The sequence below is a fragment of the Ornithorhynchus anatinus genome, chromosome 10, assembly GCF_004115215.2.
Source record: "Ornithorhynchus anatinus isolate Pmale09 chromosome 10, mOrnAna1.pri.v4, whole genome shotgun sequence".
NCBI lineage: Eukaryota > Metazoa > Chordata > Mammalia > Monotremata > Ornithorhynchidae > Ornithorhynchus > Ornithorhynchus anatinus.
The window spans coordinates 55,327,830-55,350,019 of NC_041737.1; the positions used below are offsets into that span (position 1 = coordinate 55,327,830).

The 22,190-nt window shown below is 67.6% G+C and overlaps 1 protein-coding gene across 1 annotated transcript; it reads right to left on the bottom strand.

Moving 5' to 3' along the window:
- Positions 1–408: 408 nt before the first annotated feature.
- SENP1 (SUMO specific peptidase 1) lies at positions 409–21,583 on the bottom strand. Its single transcript, XM_029074112.1, is given in 19 exon segments — positions 409–563; positions 1,251–1,346; positions 1,430–1,514; positions 1,653–1,732; positions 2,137–2,340; positions 7,487–7,618; positions 8,589–8,744; positions 8,893–8,977; positions 10,307–10,345; positions 11,195–11,249; positions 11,998–12,174; positions 12,177–12,286; positions 12,374–12,477; positions 13,759–13,936; positions 14,169–14,322; positions 15,955–16,042; positions 16,582–16,712; positions 17,197–17,243; positions 21,519–21,583. Coding segments are annotated over 18 exon segments (1,941 nt in total). The 5' UTR covers positions 17,201–17,243; positions 21,519–21,583; the 3' UTR covers positions 409–500.
- Between the last annotated feature and the right edge of the window lie 607 nt (positions 21,584–22,190).

Below are 22,190 nucleotides of genomic sequence, written 5' to 3' on the forward strand. Positions count from 1 at the left end.
CCTCAGCCGCGTGTGTGTGCGTTCACGTGGGGGTGGGTGGGGGTGCGCTGGTGACTACTCGGGGCCTCGCGGCCCCCGGTCCCCCCAACTTTCCCCTTCCTCGGGCCGGCCCTAAGCAGACTCCGGGTGGGGGGAGCGGGGCCGCCGCCTCTCCCGGTCTCCCCCGGGCCCGGCGAGGCCGGCACCGCCCGCTCCCCGGACGGGGAGCTCGGCGTAGTCCGAGTCTTGGGAGACCGGGCAGCGGCAGCTGAACGGAAGGAAAAGAGTCTGTCCCCGGCACGGGCTCCCAGGATGCTTTGTAAAAATAGGTTCTGAGATACAAAAGGAGGAGGCGCACGTGGGCGCGGCGGCTGCCGGGCGTTGGTCCGTAGGCGGGATCCCGGCGGGGGGGGGGCCAACGGTCACAGTTTGGGGTCTCCGACTCCCAGCTCGGAGCCGGTCCCCCCTCAACCCCGTCTGCCCCAGGGCGTCTGTCAAGCGGGGCCGCGCTTCCCGGCCGCTCAGAGTAGCTTCCTGTGGAGGATCTCCCAGACCATCCGCTTTCGGAAGTACGGCATGTGTTGCTGGGGAGACAGAGGGAGGCGGGATGACGCCCGGGCCGGGGGCCTGAGCCCGCCTCCCGGCTCCCCCGGGGCCGGGCCCGCCGGGACGAGAGCCACCCGGCCCGTTGGGAGACGGCGGGACGGAGAGCCCACCGGTCCTCGGAAATGAAAGCTCTGGAAGATCCAGGCGGGGGCCGGAAACCGGGGATCCCACCCGGACGACGGTCACTCCCGCCGCGAAGGCCCGGGAGCCCCCAGAAGCCCCCACCCCCGTCCACCGCCTCTCGCCGGGCCGAGACTCGGGGCTCCGGAGAGAGCTGGCCGGGTATCAAGCTGCTGGATACTGCATTCTCTCCGGCGCTCAGTACAGCGTTCCGCACGCGATGAGCGCTCGATAGATACTGCTGAATAAAAACCTAGGGGCCGCTGCCCCAAGGGCCGAGTCTGGCAGCAGCCGGGGACCCCGACAGTTCATTAAAGCCAGTCCCCCGTCTCCGGGCGGGTGGTGGCTTAAACGAGTGGGGTGTGCGGTGGGGGTTTCCTGGCCGTGGGGGGCGGAGGCGCCCTTTCCCTATTTCCTTCTCTCCGGAATGGGCGGCGACCCCGGGGTCGCCCCGTCTGCGACCCAGGAGGCGGGCAGATGGGTGGGACGGGGGACGGCGACTGGGGCTGGGGGGGCCGCGACCGGAGGGCCCGCCCCCGGCTCACCTGGGTGAAGTTGATGGGTCTGTCTTTGGCGATGCAGTCCGCGTACTTGCAGGCAAACATCCCGCAGTCGCTCCCGTTCATCTGCTGGGGGATTTCCTGGGGGAGAAAAGGAAACTCTCCGAGCCTCTTCCCCATCGTGCGTGGCCCCCGGCCCCCCCCAACCCCGGCCTCCCGCGGACCTGGCTCTTCTTGCTGAACAGCAGCCAGCCGTTGGTGTCGAAGTCCTTTCTCTTCTTGTCGAGGCTCTCCTGCTTCAGATATTGCCTGTGGGAGTCGGAGCCCGGGGGCGGGGGGGCCCCGGGCGGGGGCGGCTCAGGGCCGGGGCGAGTGGGCGTCCTCGGCCCTCCCTCTGCCCCGGTGCCACCCGCCCCGCGCACCCCGGGGAGGGGGGCTGTCACTCACAGCAGGATCCTGCAGGCCTCGGTGTTGACCCCGCCCATCGAGTCGTAGTACGTGATGTACTTCTTCCGGAAGTCCACGACCTGGGGAGCGGGAGTCGAGCCCTAAGCGGGCCGGACGCCACCCTGGACGCTCGGCGACCGTCCCGCCGCCCTCGGGCCCGAGCCTGCGCGTGACACCGGCCCCGGTGCCGTCCCCCGGGTCGGGTGGGGGGGGGAGGGGGGCCGCTCGGGCAACCCCGCCGGACGCCGCTCGACGTCAGAGGGCTGTCGGCTGCGGGGCAGCCACCTACGGGGGCCGAGGGGGTGTGCGCGCCTGCTTAGCCCCCAAACACGGACAGGGGTCAAGGGTGCCTTCCCAGCCAACCCCACCCCCGCGACCGCCCCACCCACCAGTGGCCGGCCCCGGCGGGGAGATGGGGCTCCCTCCCTCTGCAACCTGGGCTTGGGGCTCCCCCAGGACGTCGCGGGGCGGGGAGTCGCCTCACCGCCAGGCACCAGTGCACGCCCAGGTGAATGGGCACCAGCAGGAGGTCCACGGAGAACACGTCCACTTTCTTTGTCCACCGCTTGACCGCCTGGTAGCCGGCCGTCTTCAACTTGGTGAAGAAAAACGTGTTGAAGGCGTGGACGCTGGGGACCCCCTTCCCCCGGCTCCGCTCCATTAACAGGTTCATGTAGAAGTTAATGATCTGCGGGAGGGCGCGGGCACACGCGGGGGGCACGGTTAGGTGGCCGTGGCCGGCGGGCGGGCGCCCGCCCCGCCCTCGCTCCCGTCGGATGCCGCCGTTGACGGCGAGGACCCTCTCGTCCCGCCGGCGGGTGGCGGCCGCCGGCCGCTCCGTGGGGGTCTCGGAGCCAGGCCGGGCGCGGTGCCGAGCTCGGAGAACCCGGGCGGGGGGGCGGAGGCAGACGGACGGAGGAGAGACGGTCAGTGGGGGGCAGGAAGTAATGCTGCCCGGGAGGGGCAGCCAGACCCTGACCAGAGAGGAAGCGTGTCCACGGGGGCTGGATGGCGGAGGGGGGTGGGGGCAGGGGGCAGGCCGGGCTCCGAGGATGCCGGCTGAATAACAGCAATGGTACTTGACCGGCGCTTACTACGCGCCAGGCACCGTACTACGCGCTGTGTAGATTCAAGGGAATCAGGTTGGGTAGAGTCCCCATCCTATATGGGGCTCGGTCTTAATCCCCATTTTACAGACGAGGGCACTGAGGCCCAGAAATGGAGTGACTTGCCCAGGGTCACCCAGCAGACGAGTAGCAGAGTCGGGATTAGGCCCGTGACCTTCTGACTTTTAGGCCCGTGCTCTCTCCACGACGTCACGCCGCTCCTCACGCCGAAGGCGCTCCTAAGGTGGGGGGCTCCGGGAGGGGGCTACACCAAGGTGAGCCGGGTGCTGATGGAGCCCGGGGGCAAACGGGGAGCCCCCCCCCCCCCCCGGCCGGGCTCCCCCGACGTCAGGACCCGTCGCCGCCGGCTGCGTGTGGCGGGCAAGGCGGGACTGGGGTCGGCGGGGCGGGGCGGGGCCGGCCGCTGGGCCGCCGAGGAATGAATGGGCGGCCTGAGCCCCGGGCGGGAGAGATGGCCGGGAAGACAGGCGCCGCCTTCAGCCTGCTTTCGGGGTGAGGGGGGGGGGAGAGGGAACGCGCCCTGCCCTTCCGCAAATATTTACACGCCGGCTGCCAGAGCGGCGAGCCACGGACGGCCGCGGAGAGACGGGGCGGGCGGCGGCGAGAGGAGGGCAGCGGGCGGGGAGCGCGAGGCGAGATCAGAGAGCTGCGAGTCGGGACCAGGGAAGCAGAGGAGGGTGGAGAGGAGAGGGGAGTGGAGATCGAAGAGGAGACAGCAACGGGAAGAGGGAGCGGAGAGCGGCGGGAGGAGAACGGAGAGTAGCGCAGGGCGGCAGCAAATCCGACAGATTGATTATTCCCTCCGCTTCAAAGCTTTCCTGAAGGCCCATCTCTACCGGGAGGCCTTCCCTGACTAAGCCCTCCCTTCCTCTTCTCCCGCTCCGGACTCGCCCCCTCTGTTCTTCCCCCACAGCCCTCGTGTCCGTCTCTGCATTTATTTATTTCTATTAAAGTCCCTCGCCTCGCCTCTAGACTCTCAGTTCGTCGTGGGCAGGGAACGTGCGTCGTATCGTACTCTTCCCGAGGGCGTAGTACGGTGCCCTGCTCACAGTGAGCGCCCAAGAAATACGACCGAACGAATGAACCGGGCGGTCGCCGAAGCCGGGCCAGAGCGTGGCCCCCCCCCCCCCCCCGGCTGGGAGCCGCGGGGGGGGTGTGGACGGAGCGGGCGGGCGCGGGCCGACCGGCGGGCGGTCCAGCAGGCTCCCCGGGGGCCTCCGGCGCCTGAGGGGACGTGCCGGTGGGGGTCCCCCAGGGGTGTCCGACGAACCCCCTGCCGAGCCTCGGGGATGGGTGGGCCGCTGGCCCTGACCTGCCCCGGGGGGAGGAAGGGGAGGGTGCCTCATCTCACGGCCGCCCTTGAGCCTCACTCGCCCCCCGGGGAAATCCCATCCACGGACTCCCCCCCGTAAACCCAGTCACCGGCGTGAGCCGCTTCGTACCCCCGTGTCAAACCACAGGACCCCTCGCCAAACCCTGCGGACACCCCCCCGAAAACCCACCTACGCCCCCAGATGGACCCACAGACTCGTGCCTTGCACACGGTGAGCGCTCGATAAATACGGCCGAATGAATGAATGCGGGTCTGATCACCCCACGTAAACCCAGACACTGGCTGAAAACACACACACCTCACGTGAACCCGCAGACACCCTCACGTAAACCGTTACTCCCATATATTCCCAGAGACTCCCACCGCGTAAATCCACCGGCACACCGTATCAACCCAGTCACTCCCAGATAAACCCACAGACACCCCACGGAAACCTCATCACCTCCGTATAAACCCAGTGTCAACCCACAGACCCCGCTCCACGGAAACCCGGCTACCTACGCCCTAAGCCCCAGGCACCCCCCTATAAACCCGGACCCCCACGTAAACTCACCCGCATAAATATCCGCAGAACCCAAATACACACAGACGTACACACACGCGCATCTATTCACACACACCCCTCTCCAACACACACTCACCCTGTCGCCCCAAGTACACGGACATGTACCTACAGCCCACCATAAATCTACCCCGATACACGACTCCCAGGGCGGGACCACTTCCTCCTGGAGAGGAAAGTGTCCCGTGTCCCGTCCCCGCCCCCTCTCCCCCGTCCCCCAACCGCTCCCCGGCTCAGCTCACAAGGGTTTTGCCTCGACTGAACTCTCGGGACGGGTGGGCGGGCGGACGGAGAGGGCCAGAGAAACGGGAGACGGGATCACAGAGTCGGAGATGAAAGGGAGAGGGCGGCGGGGGGTGGACGGCAGCGGGGACCGGCCCCCGCCGCCCGGCAGGCCCTTCCTCCGCTCCCCCCGGCACCCCGGGGGGTCGGGGGCCGAAGAGGGTCGGCGCCGGGGGCCGGCGCCGGGGGGCGAGAGGGCGGCTGTGTGTCTGGGGCCGGGGTCGGGTCGGTCTGGAGAGTGGCCAGCCCGGGCCGGATCCGCCAGCGGGGCCTGGACCGGGCCTCACCCGTCCCAAATAGGGCCGGCCGGGCCGCCTCCCCGTCTCACCGGGCCCCGCCACGCAGGGCCGCCGTCCCCCGGCTGTTCCCCGACCCCGAGGCCAGCGGCTCGGAGCCTCGGAGCGCCGGTGGGGGGAGGGGCCGCTCCCGGCCGCGCTCTTCCCCGGGGGTCGGCCCAGCGGATCCCCCCGACCGCAGTGACGAGAATGACGCCCACCCGGCTCGGTGGCCCTGGGGCTGGCAGGATCCCTGGGGGCCGCGGGGGTGAGGCAGCGTCCCCTTCATCCCCCCGCCCCGGGCAATCCTCGGTTGGCCTTCTAGGCAGACACTGGCGTCGCTTCCGCCCGTCTCCCTGCCCCGCACCGGCCCCTCAGCTGGCCAGCGTGACTCCGCCCGCCCTCCCCGAATGACCGCTCCCGCTCGGGCCGCGTGGGCTCGCGCCGGCGGACCGGCTCCGGCTTGGGGGTGGACCCTGGCCGCCATCTTACGACCACCAGGGGCCCTCCCCTGAGAGCCCCTGGGGACCCGGCCCGGCGGGGTGGGGTGAGGCTGCCCCAGAAGGAGAGGACCAGTCCCCCCTGAGGGATTTAGGACGGATCGGGGCCCGGGTGTGCGCTCGGCACATCCATTCCCGGAGGGCGGGCAGCCGGACCCCGACATCCCGGGCAGCCGGGCCTTTCCCGGGGTCTTTAAGAGATGGCCGGTGCCGGGAGGGGGAAAAAACGGATCAGGGATTTCCTCCTCCCCCTCCCGGCGGGCACAGCGGTGACTCCGGTCGGGGGGGGGGGGGGGGGGGGGGGGGGAGGCAGCAGTACCCCAGCCACCGACGGGAGAATGGCTTCTGCTAAAGCTCTCCCCGGAGGAAGCGGACGAAAGCCGCCCGGCGGCGGGGCCGCGGGAGCTAAGCCAGGGCTGGGCTCCGGTGCCGCTTGCTGCTGCCCTCCGGACGCCGCTCGGCCGGGCCCCGGGTGCGGGGGGGAGCCCAGGCGGGACGCAGGAGGCCAGGGGGCCGGCCTCTCCACAGTAATCATAATTACGCTGCCCGTTCAGCACTTACTATGTGCCAAGCACTGTTCTAAGCACTGCGTTAATCGGTTTGGACACATTCCCCGCCCCATGTGGGGCCCTCACTCTGAATCCCCATTTTCCAGATGAGGGAAACTGAGGTCCAGAGAAGGGAAGTGACTTGCCCAAGGTCACACAGAAGGCAAGTGGTGGAGTCGGGATTAGAACCTAGGTCCTTCTGATTCCCGGGCCCGGGCTCTATCCACTGCGACACACTGCTTCCAGACCGAGGAGGAGATTGGAAGGTGAGAGGCCGCGTAGGAACTTTTGGGGGACACTGGTGGGGAGGGGCTCCTGGTGAGTAGAGAAGCAGGCACGCGCAAGCACACGCGAGCGCACACGTGCGCACGCACACAAACACACACACACACACACACCCATCTGAGAAGAGATGATGAGAACTGACATTGGAGGCCGCCGGCCAAGCCGGGGACGGGGCGGGGGGAAGGAAGGAAGGACAGATGGGCAAATGCCCTCGGAGCTCATTCTTGGGATGCCGGACCTCCCCGCCCCGCTTCCTCCCAGCTCCGCCCCCCAGGTTGGGTACCGTCTGTGGGGCCCGTCCCCCTGCTGAGGATCGAGGGGCCCCCGGGGCCCTGGTGGGGAGAGGGTAAAAGGCGGGGACCCCGGGGGCGGGCAGGGGGTTCCCTCAGCGGGTCCGAGACCCCCGGGCCCCGGCAGGAAGGGAGCGGGAGGCGGGAGCACCGAGGAGGAGGGGCGTAGAGCCCGGACCTGGCGCGCAAGGCCGTCCGGCGGGGCCAGGGAGCTCGGCCGGGGCGTTCGATCCCGAGGGGAGGCCTAAGGAGCCCCACAGGAGGCCCCTCCGTCCGTGCCGGCCGGGGGGGCGGCGGCGGGAGGCCGGGCACCGGCCTGCGGTCCCCGCGTCGGACAGGCCCCTGCGGGCCCTACCGCAGAACGCAGCCCCGGGCGGGGGGCGCCGGGCCACCGGGTGCCCCCCTCTCCTGCGCCGCCGCAGCCTCTCGAGCCCCCAGGAGGATGCGGCAGGTCCCCGGGGACGGAAACCTTAGATCCAGCCCGACCCGGGGAGGCCGTGAGGCGGCAACTTCTCTCCCCAAGGGGTCGTCCCCATCCCGGGAGGCTTCCCGAGCTCCCTGCCGGGGAGCGGAGGAGATTCACCCCACCCCAACCGCCGGGACCCCCGCCCCGTCCCCGCCCCCGCCGTCACCTCGTCGTTGAGCCAGTTGAGGTGGTTCAGGGTCTGCATGTCCTTCCGGGTGATGGTCAGGCGGAAGGCCTCGCTCAGGACCTCGTCTTGGTTGCCGTGGCAGAACACGTTTTTGATCTCCTTCTCCATCTCCTGAGTAACCCAAAGGCGACCCGCGTTAGCGGGTGCGCCCCCACGGTCCCCCTCCCGTCCCCGCCCCAGGCTGTTCCTCTCCCCCGGCCCGCTGAGAGTCCGGGATCCCAGCCGACAGTCCCCCGGGGGCCCCGCGCACCCCTGAGGCCGGGGTAGGCTTCTCCCACCCGTCGCCTCTCCTCCTCATGTCTTGGGGGGAGGGTCCCGGCATCGATTCCAAGATCCGCACTCTCCCACGAGCCCCAGGGGTAGGGCCGAGGCATGGGGCCGACAGACCCACCCGGTCCTCCGCTTCTCCTCCCTCCCCTCGCTCCTTCCGCTCCTCTGCGTCATCTTGGAAAAATCGGGGTTACCTCCAGCCCCCTTCCCCCCGAATCCCAACCGCCCAGAGAAGCAGCGTGGTCTAGGGGATAGATCCCGGGCCTGGGACCCAGAAGGACCCGGGCTCTAATCCCGGCCTGCCACCCGTCCGCTGCGTGACTGCGGACGGGTGGCGTCGCCTCTCTGGGCCTCGGTTACCTCATCTATAAAATGGTAGAACCCCACGTGGGATGTGGACTGTGTCCAACCTGATCATCTTGTCATTACCACAGTGCTTAGTCCAGGACCTTAACGGATATCCATCGTCCCCACCCCCTGAAAAAAAAAAAATCACTCAACTTCCTTTAATCTTTTCCTAGTCAGAATGGCCCGGGAGCCGACTTGGGACAGTCGTGGGGTGGGTCCCGCTGTCACCCCTACAGTCGACACGGCCCGGTGGGGATGTGCATCTTTGGAAACGTGGGTCAATCCACCAACCGACGGGACTTATCGAGCGCTCCCGGAAGGCGGATCGCCGGGAGCGTCCAATACGGCTGGTAGACGGGATCCCTGGCCACGAGGAGCTTCCGGCCTAGCGAACCCGACGGGTGGACCCCGAGTATTTCTTCCCGGAGGATCCCGTTAGAGGGGAAGGTTCCCGAGGGCTCACCTCCGTGATCTCGGGGAATTCGTCCTCGCCGTCCGTCGACCTCGCGTCTTCCCTCTCTTCCTCCGGTGCCACCGTGACGGGGATTTCCTTCTCCAGGGGCACTCGCAGGTGCAGGTCGACGGAGCCCTGGACGGTGTGCTCCTGTTCCTGCAGCCGCTGGGACACGGGCCTTCGGGGTGAGGGGCGGCTGGCGGGACGGGGGGCGGAGGGGCGGGAGCGGGGCCCAGACCACCTCCGGGGCGCGGCCGGCGGGGGGGGGGGTCCGACGGCTAGCGTCGCCGGGGCTGCCGGCCCCGGCACTCACCTGATCGTGCAGCTGCTGGGCGAGGGCCTTCTGCTCTTCGATCTGGCGCCACCGCTCCCGGGCGCGGGAGTCGTAGACGCTGGTTCTGGGAGGGAAGGCGGGAAGGGACGGGACGGCTGGGTATTTCTGGTGCCCGCGGGGAGGTGGCACTGCCGGAGGGGGCTCTGCCCCCAGGCGGCTCCCCGGCTATCACCCCATCTCTCTGGGCTGGGTGTGGGGTCCCCCCCCCCCCGGCTGGGCTCCATCGGGAAGGCCTCGATGACAGACGGGAGCCGGGCAACCCCTACGGCCCCTCAGCTAGCCTCCCCACGGGTCACCCCCGGCCGGGGCCGGGGCAGACCCCATCTGTGTCGGGCGCAACGGCACTGACTCGTTTTGACGTGTGTATATCTATAGTTCTATTTATTTATATCGATGCTAGCGATGCCTGACTTGTTTCGATGTCTTTCTCCCCACTTCTAGATCGTAAGCCCGATGCGGGCAGGGATCGTCTCTCTCTATTGCTGAATTGTACTTTCCAAGCGTTTAGTACAGTGCTCTGCACACAGGAAGCGTTCCCTAAATGGGACAATGAGTGAATCACAGCTCCCTGGCCCGGGGCAGGATTAACCCTGCTAGGCCCTCGGCCCAGACCAGGCAGGACCGCAAACCACGGGCCGGGATCGCGCCGGACAGGCATCGAGTCTGGGCTGACGGGCGGTCGGAGGGGGGCGTACGCTGCTGCCCTCGGGGGCTGCTGGGAGTGGATGCCCAGCTGCCAGGGGGAGAACCCGTGCGCCCCAGACCAGTGCTGGTACGCGCCCTCCGCTCTAGTAGGGTGGACACGCCCCGTCATGCCGAGGATCACCTCCTGCCCGGCCTTACCGATCTCGGTTTCGGCCCGGCTCCTCGGGGCCAGACCTATGCAGGCGCTCCGTTTATCGGGTCTGCTTATGGTTACACCGTGGCCTCCCGAGCGCTTAGCACAGTGCGCCGCACCCAGTAAACGCTCAACAAACACAACTGACTGACAGCTGGGTCCCTGTCTTGCTGAACGGAAGCCCCTGGGCTCTGGCCTAAGATTCTCTCATCTGTTCGTTTTCTCTTTCCTCCCCAGACCCCCCCCGACCCTTCTCCTAAGTCTCGAGATGCCAACCTATGAGCCTGGAATTCCCCCCCGAAAAAAACTAAAATGAAAATCAGGCAGCAGGCCTAAAATAATCGCCTGATGTCTTTCGCCCGGCCCGGTTTCCAGCTCCGTCCCGCTTCTGAGCGGGATGGAGGGTTCTGGCCGCCGGGCCGCGCTGGCGGTGCCCGGGGGCGGTCGGGGAAGGCGGGGGGTCTGGCTCCCCTCCCGGACGTGACTGGGAAAATAAGCAAGCCGCCGGCTGGCGGGACGGGCCCGGTCCGAACTGAGCAAGGGGGAGCAACTTACAGTTCTTTGATCCATAGCTCGGCCTGGAAGAAGGGGAGGCTGAGGAGGAAAAGGAAAGTAGGACGGATGAGAAGCCGGCGGCGGGACCACCGCCCATCCTCCCCGCACCCACCCCCGGAAACCGGCCCTTAGACCCCGGGTACCAGCGCCGAGGGCTCAGAGGAGCAGACGGCCCCGGGCGATGGGCGGGTGGCACCGCTGGGCTGGGAACCGCGGCCGGGAGGGCACCCGGACGGCCCGGGTCTGGGGCCCTCGGCCGGGGAGTCCAACGGGCCGGAAGGCCCCGGCGTCGCCCGGCAGAGTTGGGGGACGGGAATAGGGAGCCTGGGCGCCGGCTAAAGAGAAGCCCGGGCTGGCGTCTGGCCGGGGCTCCCCGTCCATCCGGGTCGGCGCCCACCTCTGGGGGCCGAGCGAGGGGGCGGGAGGCAGCAAGTGGCGGGGCTGGAACGGTGCCTCCCGCCCCGAACCCAAGCGCTACCGGCCCAGCTCGTGGAGGGAGGGGCTGCCCGGTGACCGGGAACCATGACAGTGACAAGCACGTTTCCCTTACCTCATCTGCCCATCCGCCCTCTGGTCTGGTCCCTACTCCCCCTACTCTCCAGCTGGCCTTCCCAAACCCTCAGGCCCAGACCTCCGTGACACCCTGAACCACAAGGACGGGGGCGGAGGGAGGGAGGACGGGGAGGACGGCCGCGTGGGGCTGCCGCGGTCACTCCGGACGCCGGCCCGTACGGGCCTCTCGCTCTCCGCCGAGCGCCCGCTACGGCTCTCCCCTCCTCCCTTCCCCGTCCGTCCCGCCCGGTGAGCCCCTGCTGGGGGTCGGGCCGAGTCCCCGACCCAGAGGTTCACTTCTCTCTCCCGCCGGTTGACCCGGGGGCCGGGCCTCACCTGGAAGCGGGCGTTTTGGGATCCTTCACCTGGAGCACGATGACCGAGTCGGACCCTGGCCGAGGAAAACCACCCCGTCAGCGGCCGGCCCGCGGCCGGGGTTACCGGGGCCCTCGTCGGCTCCCGGGCCCCGGCTCCGCCCGAGAGCCCAGCGCGGCGCCCACGGGATGGGCTGGGGGATGGGCCTGGCCCTCCTTGCCCCCAACGAGGCCTCCGCCCTGATTATCGTCTCTGGCCCGGCCACCGCCCCGCGAGCCTCCCGGGGGTAGGGCCCGAGGTCTGGCCGCGGCTGACAAAGGAGGGCGTACCGGGGTCCCTCCTCCCTCTCCGGGCACAGTCAGGGGCCTGCCGGCACAGCTGCCGGCCTCGGGGAAGGAGAGAGTGAGGGAGACGTGGCATATCGAGAAGGCAGCCGGGCCCGGCCGGGGGACCCGAAGAGGTAGGGGCCCTGTCCGAGCCCCCACCACCGGAGCCCCGACTCAGCTCTTTCGGCACCCATCTCCGGGGACCCCGCCTCGCCCGCCCCCACCACGGCCCGGGTGCCACGAGAAAACATCTCACTTCCCCCACCTGCGCCCGGTCAGCCGGATGGGCAGGGGCGGCCCTCCTCTCCCCACCCTCTGCCCCCCGGACCTAACGAGGAACTCGCACAGAGTCCGGAGGGAGCCGGGGACCCCGGGGGCTGGAAATGCCACCTGCGGGGTGGGGGGGGGGGGCTTGGGGTGTCTACTCCGGGGAAGCCGGGGCCCCCCCAACTCTCGAGGTGCCCCCAGGGCCACCCCATCTGCCCCGGCTCCTTTTACCTTCGGACTGAGCGTTTAACGCCGGCACGTGGTTGGGGCGGGACGGGGCGGGGCGGTGGGGGGACGGGGGCGGCTCCCAGAATCCTCGGGTTCGAAGGCGGTGGGGGGGTAGGACGAGGCCGGGTAGGGGACGCCGAGCGGGGGCGGCCCGTCCGGGGCCGGCGACCCAGCCTCGGCGGGCCGGCCGGGCCGGGGGTCGGGCCCGACGCGGGGCGGGGCCGGGCCGGGGTCCGCGCTCTTGGCCGGGGGCTCTCTGAACACGCTCTTGCTGGAGCTGAGGCAGCGGGACCTAGCGAAGCGAGAAGCCGACGTTCAGGGTCGGAAGGGGCCCGGCGGGCCGGGGTGAGGGGAGGGGGGGTCTCTGTCTGGGACTCACAGGTGTAGGGGGAATTGCGTGGGGGGCTTGGAGGTGGAGAACTGTTTTCCAGTGACCATCTGCAGCAGCTGTCTGTAAACTTCTCTTTCCTCTTCGCGGACCGTCTGCAGGGGAGAAGGCCAACAGAAAAAAACTGAGCCCCGGCCCGAGAAGCACACAGTGAGGCCAGTGTTCCCCGAGAGCGGACGCCCCCGGGGCCCTGGGCTGGGAAAGGCGGGGAGGCTCCGGGGAAGGGGAGGGGTGGCGGGCGGGGGAGACGCACGCGGAGAGACCAGAAGGGAGGTTCCGCTGCCTCGGCTCAGCGTTCCCAGACGGGTCGAACCCGGGGCCCGCTGGCCTCTCGGACCGGGGCGGGGGGGGGGTGTCCCCTCTCCGTGCGGCCTCCGGGGAAGAGTCCGTTTACGCTATCTCCGAGCTCTGCGCCAGGGACTGTACCAGGCGCTGGGGTAGATACAAGCTAATCAGGTAGGACTCAGTCCGTCTTCACCCCCCTTTCGCAGAGGAAGTAACTGAGGTCCGAAGAAGTGACCTGCCCTAGGCCGCACCGCAGATTCGCGGCAGAGCCGGGATCAGAAGACGGAGCGATCTGGCAACGCCGGCCCCGGGTCCCCCCGCGCCCCCGGCCTCCTTCTCTTCACCCTGAAACCCGCCGGCCTGGGCACCCTGGGGAGGGTCGCCCGGAGGAGGCGGGCTCGGGACAGACCCCGGAAGGAAAGGGGGAGGCCGTCGCAGAGGCAGGAAACAATTATGAGAGTAGGAGGCAAGGGGCTTCGGAAAACACGCTAAAAAACGGGGCTCGAGACCGGGAGCCCCACGCGGGACGGGGACCGTATCCGATCCGATTTGCTCGGACCCACCCCAGCACTTATTAGAGTGCCCGGTGCCTAGTAAGTGCCGAGTAAATACCACAGTTATCATCATCATTAGAACGCCCAAGCGGCCGGCTGCCGGGCAGCGCCAGCCTGTCCCTCCGGAAGGCACAACTACGGCGGGCTCCCCGGGCCGGGGCCCGGCACACGGGAGGCGGGGGAGCTGAGACCGGACTCGATGACTCCGGCTCCTCCAAGAAGCCTTCCCTGACTAAGCCCTCCTCTTCTCCCGCTCCCTTCCGCGTCGCCTTGATCTGCTCCTTTTATTCACCTCTCCCTCGGCCCCGCAGCGCTTCCATCCATATCCCTCACTTATTTCTGTTTATGCCTGCCTCCCCCTCTAGACTCTCAGCTCGTTGCGGGCAGGAAATGCGGCGGTCTATTGCTCTACCGTCCCCTCCCAAGCGCCGAGTAGGGCGCTCCGCACACAGTAAGTGCAAATGAAGTACGACCGCCTGACCCATCGAGGGGTTGGGTCGGGGAGCGGACGGCCGAGGGTCCCCGCCCCCCGCTGACCTCTTCAGCCGTGCTGATGAACCGCCTCTGGGACTTCTTGGGGCTGAGCAGGGTGCGGCGACAGGAGCTGGACCAGGACCAGGAAGGGCTCGGGACGGGCTTGATGGGGAAGGTCTTCTCGTAGGCGGACGCGAGCGAGTGGTGGTTGGCCTTCCCGCCGAAAGCGTTGGCCGTCCCGCTGGGGAGAGGGGTCGGGGACAGAGGGTCGGGAGGCCGGCCGGGGCGGGGGTGGGAGGGAGGGCCGGCCACCGCGCCCCCATCCGGGTCCCTTTCACCCTCGACGAAATGGAAATGGGACGGGAGACGAACCGGCCGGGAAAAAGACCTCGGGTGGTTCCGGCCCGCCCCCACCCGCCCCCCAGGGCGCACCCGGCCCCCGACACGCCCCGGCCCCGGCCGGGTCCGCCAACCTGGGGGTCTTGCGGGCCTCGAGGTAGAGGCTCCGGCTGACCCTCGGTTTCTGCGAGCCCGAGGCGGGGCCGGAGCTTCTCCACTGGCCGTCGGTGCTCTGTCCAAACGTCCCGGGCTCTCCGGACCCCCGGAAACTTTCTGCGGGCGGGTGGTCTGGAAGAGAAGGGGTCCGGGTGGGATAGGGACCGCGTCCACCCTGATAACCTTGAATCTACCCGGTGCTTAGTACAGTGCCCAGCACGTAGCAAACACCTGACAAACACCGAGAGAGAGAGCCTGCGCAAGCCTAGAGTCACAGATCCTGAGATCCGATTCCAGTTTGTTCCCTGAACCTCTCTGGGCCTCAGTCTCCTCATCTGTAAAACGGAGATAAGATACCCGCTCTTCTCACCCTCTTGGACTGGAAACCTGAGTGGGAGCGGGTCTGATCCGGCCCAGCGCTTAGCACAGTGAACGTGATTAGTGGATAACCATCTTTCTTTTATGATTATCCCTCCCAAAACCCAACCCGAGGAACTCCCACGCCCTCAGTAAGCCCCTCCCCGAACGGCCAGAAGCGACCCCGCTTGGAAGCCGGGTCCCCTCCCCGCCGGGGCCGCCGTCCTCCCCGGCCACGCTGGGGCTCTGGCCCGCGATACCTCGTGGCAAGACCGCCTCCCCGGCGAGCCAATCGATCCACGGGATTTACCGAGCGCTGACGGTGTGCGCGGGGCACGGGACGGAGCGCTTGGGAGAGGAGAATACTACACGGCTGGCAGATCCGATCCCTGCCCACGAGAAGTTTCCAGTCTAGGGGCAGAGGTGACTATCAACGGATAGATTGCAGATATAGATGGAAGCGGGGTGGGGGTGCGGGTGGGATCTTTTCCATCCATCCATCCATCCATCCATCCATCCATCCATCCATCCATCCATCCATCCATCCATCCATCCCAATCCAAACTCAGGATGATCCCGGATCTCCCTCTGAGGTTAGAGCGCCCCCTGGAGGGGACTGGGGATGGGAAAGGCCGTGGGCTACTTGGGGGGCGGGGGTGGCCACCTGACCCTCCGGGGCGGTGGCCTCGGGCGGTCCAAAAATCACCCCGGGGCCCTCCAGCGGGGCGGCCGCCCACCCTTCGCCTCCGGCCTTCGCCTCCGGGTCGGATGCCGGCTCGGCCCCGGCCGGACGGCCCCGACCGACTCGCCCGCCGCTCTGTCCCGAGCGCCGGGCACGGGGCTCTGCGCACGGTGAGCGCCCCGCGGACGCCGTCCGTCGATCGACGGCGTTTCCCGAGGGAAAACGGCCCGGACGGGAAACCTTTCCCAACCGCCACGGGGCCCTCGTCCTGTCCCGCCCCGGCCGGGAGGCGGTCCAAGCGGGATGCTCCGGGGGGAGCCCAGGGTTTTACAGAACTCTGAGCTATACCGTAATGTATATTCTATTCCTTAATATATATTATTACGTGTTATAATTATATATTACAGATAATACATTACAGGGTAGTTTTAACTATAGTTATACCTAACTATAAATACATACAAGCTATATACAGCACTCCAATATAATCTATGATCTAGCCGTCTCATTGTCCTCTCCCAAGCGTTTAGCGTAGTGCTCCGCCCACGGTAAATGCTCAGTTAATACCACCGATCGACCGATCGACCGATTGGGAGACCTCCCCCGGGGTACCGTGAGAAGCCGTCCGAGGGGGGTCATTTTCGCAGCTCCCGGAGACGCAGACTCCGGCACGGGACCCGCCCGGGGGGGAGACGGGCGGGGGACGGGCAGGTTGGCGACTCTACCTGAGTAATAGCTGGCAGCGTAGGCGGCGGCATTCCGGCCGGAGCAGGGGAAGGAGTGATCCACGTTCCCGGGCCTGGTGGGGAAAACCTAAACGGGAACGGAGAGCCGGGGGGAGGGGGCCGGGCAGACACGGAGACGGACGAGACAGACAGAGCACGGTGGGCTGACCGGATCACCCGCCCGGGGCGGCCGGTCCGAGGGAGGGAGATCTCGGGGGATCCCTCCTCCCGCACGCCCGCCCGGAGGGTCCTCGCTCCGCCACCCCGGCCCAGCCCCGCTGAACCGCCCCGGGCCTCCGTCTCCTCTCCCGGAAAACGGGGCCGAGGGGAACTGGGAGCGACCGGGGGGCGGAGACCGTGACCCATCGCGCGACCCCGTATCCGGTCCGGCCTCCCGGCTCTCCGGCCGCCCCGGAGGAGACGGCGAGCGCCGGTGCCGGTAGCTCCCGGGGACCTCTCCCCCCTCCGGCCCCCCAGTCCGACCCGCCGATCCGGGCGGCGAGGCCCGATCCTCGGGGCGGCAGAGGCCGCCGGCCCGGGGCACAATTTCGGGGAATTTCGGGGAAAGGCGGGTCCCGGCTCGGAGCCCTCGGGGGTCGGGGGGCGGGGGGTGTCGGACACTCAAACCTGGTTGGGCCGGTGGGAGAGCCGGTCCGCGGGGAACCCCGCCGGCGGCCCCAGGCAGCTCTTGAAGGCGGCGCCGTGGTTTGCCAAGGTGACCTCCTTGGCTTCCATGGTCATGGTGTCGGCGAGCTCCTCTGGAGGGAAGGGCCGCGGTCACCGCTCCGCCCGCCGTTCCCCGCCCCGTCCTCGTTCCCCGGGAGCCCGGCCCGGAGGGTCCCGGCGGGTGAGGTCGGGGCCGCCGGTGGGGAGGGAAGGGGCCGTTCGCGTCCCTCCCGAAGCTTCCCCGGACCCCCCCCCCGGCCTCCCCCCCCGGCCGGGCCGGCTCCGAGGACGACCGGGAGGTCCCTTCCTCTGCCTCGGGGAGGCACAACTCGAGTCCTTCTGCTTCCCAGGCCCAGTCCTCTATCCACGCCGCTTCTCATTTTCAGTTACTCCCGGGCCTCAAGGGGCCCCAAGACCCAGGCCCATTCATTCATATCTACCGAGCGCTACGTGCAGAGCACTGTACTGAGCGCTTGGAATGTCCAACCGGGCAACAGACGGAGACAATCCCCGCCCAATGTCGGGCTCACAGTCACCCCGGGCCCGGCGTCCACAGCCCCTCGGAGGCCTCCTTACCCATGTCCGGCCTCCTCTCATCCCAGTCCTCGGCCGGCGACGGAGTCCTGGAACAGAAGGAGACGGGGGAACGGGTCAGGGCCGGGGCGGACCGGCCGGCCGAAGCCGCCCCTCGGACTCGCCCATGCGGTCGTATTTACGGAGCGCTTACCGTGTGCAGAGCACCGTGCTGAGCGCTTGGGAGAGTGTGACCCAACAATAAGCAGACACGCTCCCTGCCCACGCCGAGGGCCCGGCGGGCGGAGGGGAGGCTTCGACCACAGCCGGGGTCCCGATCGAGCCCCGGGCTCCTGGCGCGCTCGCCACCCGCCCGCCCGAGGAGGGCACCTTTCCTTCATTCAGTAGTATTTACTGAGCGCTTACGACGTGCAGAGCACTGTACTAAGCGCTCCCCTCTGCCAACGGGGGCCGCCCACCGCAGGTCGGAAGACGCCCCCACCCCTCCGCCCCCTCCTCCGGCAAACGCTTCCCGGAAGGAGCCGCGGGGCGACGGAGGAAGTTCCCTGTGGGCAGTCGATTTATTGAGCGCTTACCGCGGGCAGAGCACTGTACTGAGCACGCGGGAGAGTACACCAGAACGATATAACAGCGTGGCTCAGTGGAAAGAGCCTGGGCTTCGGAGTCAGAGGTCACGAGTTCGACTCCCGGCTCTGCCACTCGTCAGAAGTCCCTTCACTTCTCTGGGCCTCAGTGACCTCATCTGGAAAATGGGGATTAACGGTGAGCCTCACGTGGGACCACCTGATGCCCCTGGATCTCCCCCCGCGCCGAGAACGGTGCTCTGCACATAGTAAGCGCTTAACAAACACCAACATTATTATTATTATTCCTCACCCGGAGCCGGTCCGGTGCGTCGGCTGTTCTGACGCAGCACGGCTCGGCGGAAAGGGCCCGGGCCTGGGACTCCGAGGCCCTGGGTTCTGATCCCGGCCCTGCCTCCTGTCCGCTACGTGACCTCAGGCGAGTCACTTCCCTTCTCCAACCGGCCGCGGCCCCGTCCTCCTCACAACCCCGGGGCTGCCCTTTCCCCACTTGAATCCAATGAAGAAAAACTCCCCATCTCTCCGGCCTTTCAGGTTTCCGCTCTCGCAGCTTCACCCTCCGCCTCCCGGCCGGATAGACCTGCTCGTCTCCCGCCCCCGGATTCTCCTCTCTCCGCGTCACGCCCGCCCGCCTCCGCCTTGCCGACCCCACCCCTCCCTCCCAAATTCCCCGCGACAACCCTCCTCCGGGAAGCCCTCCCCGATTAACCGTCCCGCACGTCTCCCGGGTCACAACTGCGCCTCCCGACCCCGACGCGTGGCGTACTCTCCCAAGCGCTCGGCGCGGTGCTCGGCCCACAGCGAGCGCTCGATAAACACCGCCGGTTGACCGTCCCCTCGGCGGAAACCCTCCCCTATTAGGGCTACGTGGGGTTTCCGCTCCTCCTCGCCAGCCCGGGCACAACTTTGCTCTCATTGGAAGTGGGCACGGTGTGGCAAGTGCTGGGGTCTGGGAGGCAGGGGGTCTGGGTTCTAATCCCGGCTCCGTCACTTGCCCGCCGTGGGATCTTGGGCAAGTCGCTGGATTCCTCTGGGTCTCGGTTTCCTCCTCTGGAAAATGAGGATCAGATATCCTGTCTCCCTTTCACTTAGACGGGGACAGGGTCCGACCCAGAACAGTGCTTCGCACAAAATAGTGATTAATGTCGGTCTTCGTTAAGCGCTGACTATGTGCAGAGCACCGTTCTAAGCGCTGGGGGAGATTCAGGTTATCCCACGTGAGACTCACAGTTAACCCCCATTTTACGGGTGCGGTAACCGAGGCCCAGAGGAGCGACCTGCCCAAAGTCACACAGCTGAGAAGTGGCAGAGCGGGGATTCGAACCCATGACCTGTGACTCCCAAGCCCGGGCTCTTTCCGCTGAGCCACGCTGCTTCCCTAAGTACTTAAATATCACCATTACCGTTATTATTATTACTATCAATCGGACTGTATCTCCCCAGCATTTAGCGCGGAGTCGGCGCTGAACCAAAAACCCATGAATTATCATTAATAAACCCCATTATCACCGTTCGATCGGTCCGGTCCTCCGGACGGACCGTTCAGCACTCTCGACGGCACTCAGCCGCTGCGGATCCTCGTGCCTAGCCGATCGATCGATCGATCGTATTTACTGAGTCCCCACTACGTGCCGGGCACTACACGAAGCGTTAGGGAGAGCGTGATACAAGAGAATTGGCGAGGAGGTTCCCTGCCCACAGCGAGCTTCCGGACTAGAGGGGGGGGGAAAAGCCGTTAACAGGAATAAATAAGCGATTTAGAATCTATGATTTAAAGGCACACCCTCTCTAATAATAATAATAATAATGATGTTGGCGTTTGTTAAGCGCTTACTATGTGCCGAGCACCGTTCTAAGCGCTGGGGTGGACGCAGGGGAATCACAGGCTCCCAGTCTTCATCTCCATTTTACAGATGAGGTCACTGAGGCACCGAGAAGTGAAGCGACTCGCCCACGGTCACACAGCTGACGAGTGGCCGAGCCGGCATTCGAACCCGTGACCTCTGACTCCAAAGCCCGGGCTCTCTCCCCTGAGCCGCGCCGCTTCTCTAGATAGCGCATCACCAACCGATGGGGTTTACTGAGCGCTCACCGGGTGCAAAGCACTGTACCGAGGGCTCGGGAGAGAAGAATACAACAGAGTCGGGAGGGACGTTCTCCAGGCCGCGAGGAGCTGATCGAGGCTATCTACTGAGCGCTTACCGTGCGCCGGACACCGTACTGAACGCTCGGGGGGGGGGGGACGACGCGACAGAGGAAGAGAGACACTCCCCACGAGGAGTCTGTCAGTGGCATTTACTGAGCGCTCACCTCGGGCAGAACACTTACGGAGCGCGTGGGAGAGTATCGAACGCGTCGGCAGCGGAGCAGCCCCGGACCACAGGGCACCTACGGTCTGGAGGGAGGCTGTACTCTCCCCTAAGCGCTCAGCACAGCGCTCCGCACCCAGAAGGTGTTAGCAGATCCACTGACTGCTGCTTCTGCTGCTGATCCGGGTGACGGGGCGGACCGAGGCGACACCCGGGGCGGGGCAGGAGTTCAAGAGAAGCGGTCAGGTGGGGCGACAGGAGGGTGACTCCGGGAAAGGGCGGGATCCCCGCACCCCAACGGCAAAAAGCGGCGGGGCTCAGCAGAGAGAGCGCGGGTTCGGGAGTCAGAGGGTGTGAGTTCCAATCCCGGCTCCGCCACTTATCAGCTGCGCGACTCTGGGCAGCTCACTTCGCCTCCCTGGGCCTCAGTGACCTCATCCGGAGAAGCCGGCGGGATACGGCCGTGACAACGTTGGCGTTCGTTAAGCGCTTACCCTGTGCACAGCACCGTCCCGGGCGCTGGGGGAGACGCGGGGTCATCGGGTCGTCCCGCGTGAGGCTCGCGGTAAATCCCCATCTGACGGATGAGGTCACTGAGGCCCAGAGAAGCGACTCGCCCACAGTCGCCCAGCCGACGAGTGGCGGATCGGCGATTCGAACCCGCGACCCCCGGCTCCCAAGCCCGGGCTCTTTCCACCGAGCCACGCTGCTTCTCGTGGAGGGGCTGGAGGCGGAGAAGATCCCCTCTTCCTCCTCCTCTCCCACTGACCCATCCATAAGGGGTTATTGAGCGCTTACTATGTGCAGAACACTGTCCTAAGCGCTGGGGAGAGCCGAGGACAGCAGTGGGGAGAGGCTGGAGGGTGGGAGGTCTCCTCTTCCTCCTCCTCCTCGCCCCCTGATCCATCAGCGGGGGTTGCTATGTGCAGAGCACTGTGCTAAGCGCTGGGGAGCGCACAGTGGGGAGAGGCTGGAGGTCCCCTCTTCCTCTTCTTCCTCTCCCCCTGATCCATCAGCGGTGGCTACTGAGCGCTTACTACGTGCAGAGCACTGTGCTAAGCGTTGGGGACGGCACACTATAACAGTGGGGAGAAGCTGGAGGGTGGAAGGATCCCTCCTCCTCCTCCTCCTCTCCCCCCATCCATCGGCGGGGGTTGCTATGTGCAGAGCACTGTGCTAAGCGCTGGGGAGAGCACACTACGGCAGTGGGGAGAGGCTGGAGGGCGGGAGGTCCCCTCTTGCTCCTCCTCCTGTCCCCCGATCCATCAGCAGGGGTCGCTATGCGCAGAGCCCTGCGCTAAGCGCTGGGGAGAGCGGAGTCCAGCAGGGGGCGGGCGTTCCTCCCCTCCTCCTCCTCCTCCTCCTCCTCCCCGGCCCGCCGCCCCCCGGCAGAGGAGAGGAGATGGGGGCGGGGCCGGCGTCCCGTCCGGCGTCGGTCCCCCGCGCCCGCCGCTTTCCCGCCGCCACTTACCGAGCCGCCCGGGGAGCCACGCGCGGGCCGCTTCCGGGTGGGCGGCCCGGCCGGAAGCGGAAGGGCCTCGGCGCCGCCGGAAGTGGCCCCGGGGGTCCGGGGGGGAGGGAGGGGGAGGCCGCCGAGGGAGGGGGAGGGGGAAGGGCGGCCGACGGGGCGGGGCCGGGAGGGGGCGCCCGGGCTCCCATTGGTCGCTCCGAAGGGGCTCCCGGACTCCCATTGGCCGCCCCGAGGGGGCTCCCGCCCTCCCATTGGCCGCCCCGAGGGGGCTCCCGCGCTCCCATTGGCCGCCCCGAGGGGGCTCCCGCGCTCCCATTGGCCGCCCCGAGGGGGCTCCCGCGCTCCCATTGGCCGCCCCGAGGGGGCTCCCGGACTCCCATTGGCTGCCCCGCGGAGGCTCCCGGGCTCCCATTGGCCGCCCCGCCGCCCGGTCCCACCCCCTTTTCGCTCCCCGCCGCCCCTCGCCCTTGCTCCCGGGGTTCCGCCCCGCTCCGCGTTCCCCCTCGGAATAATCAGCGTGTGGGTATTGGTTAAGCGCCGACTCGGTTCTAAGCGCTGGGGGAGATCCAGGGGCATCAGGTGGTCCCTCGTGAGGCTCCCCGTCTTCATCCCCATTTTCCAGATGAGGTCACTGAGGCCCAGAGAAGTGAAGGGACTTGCCCAGAGTCACCC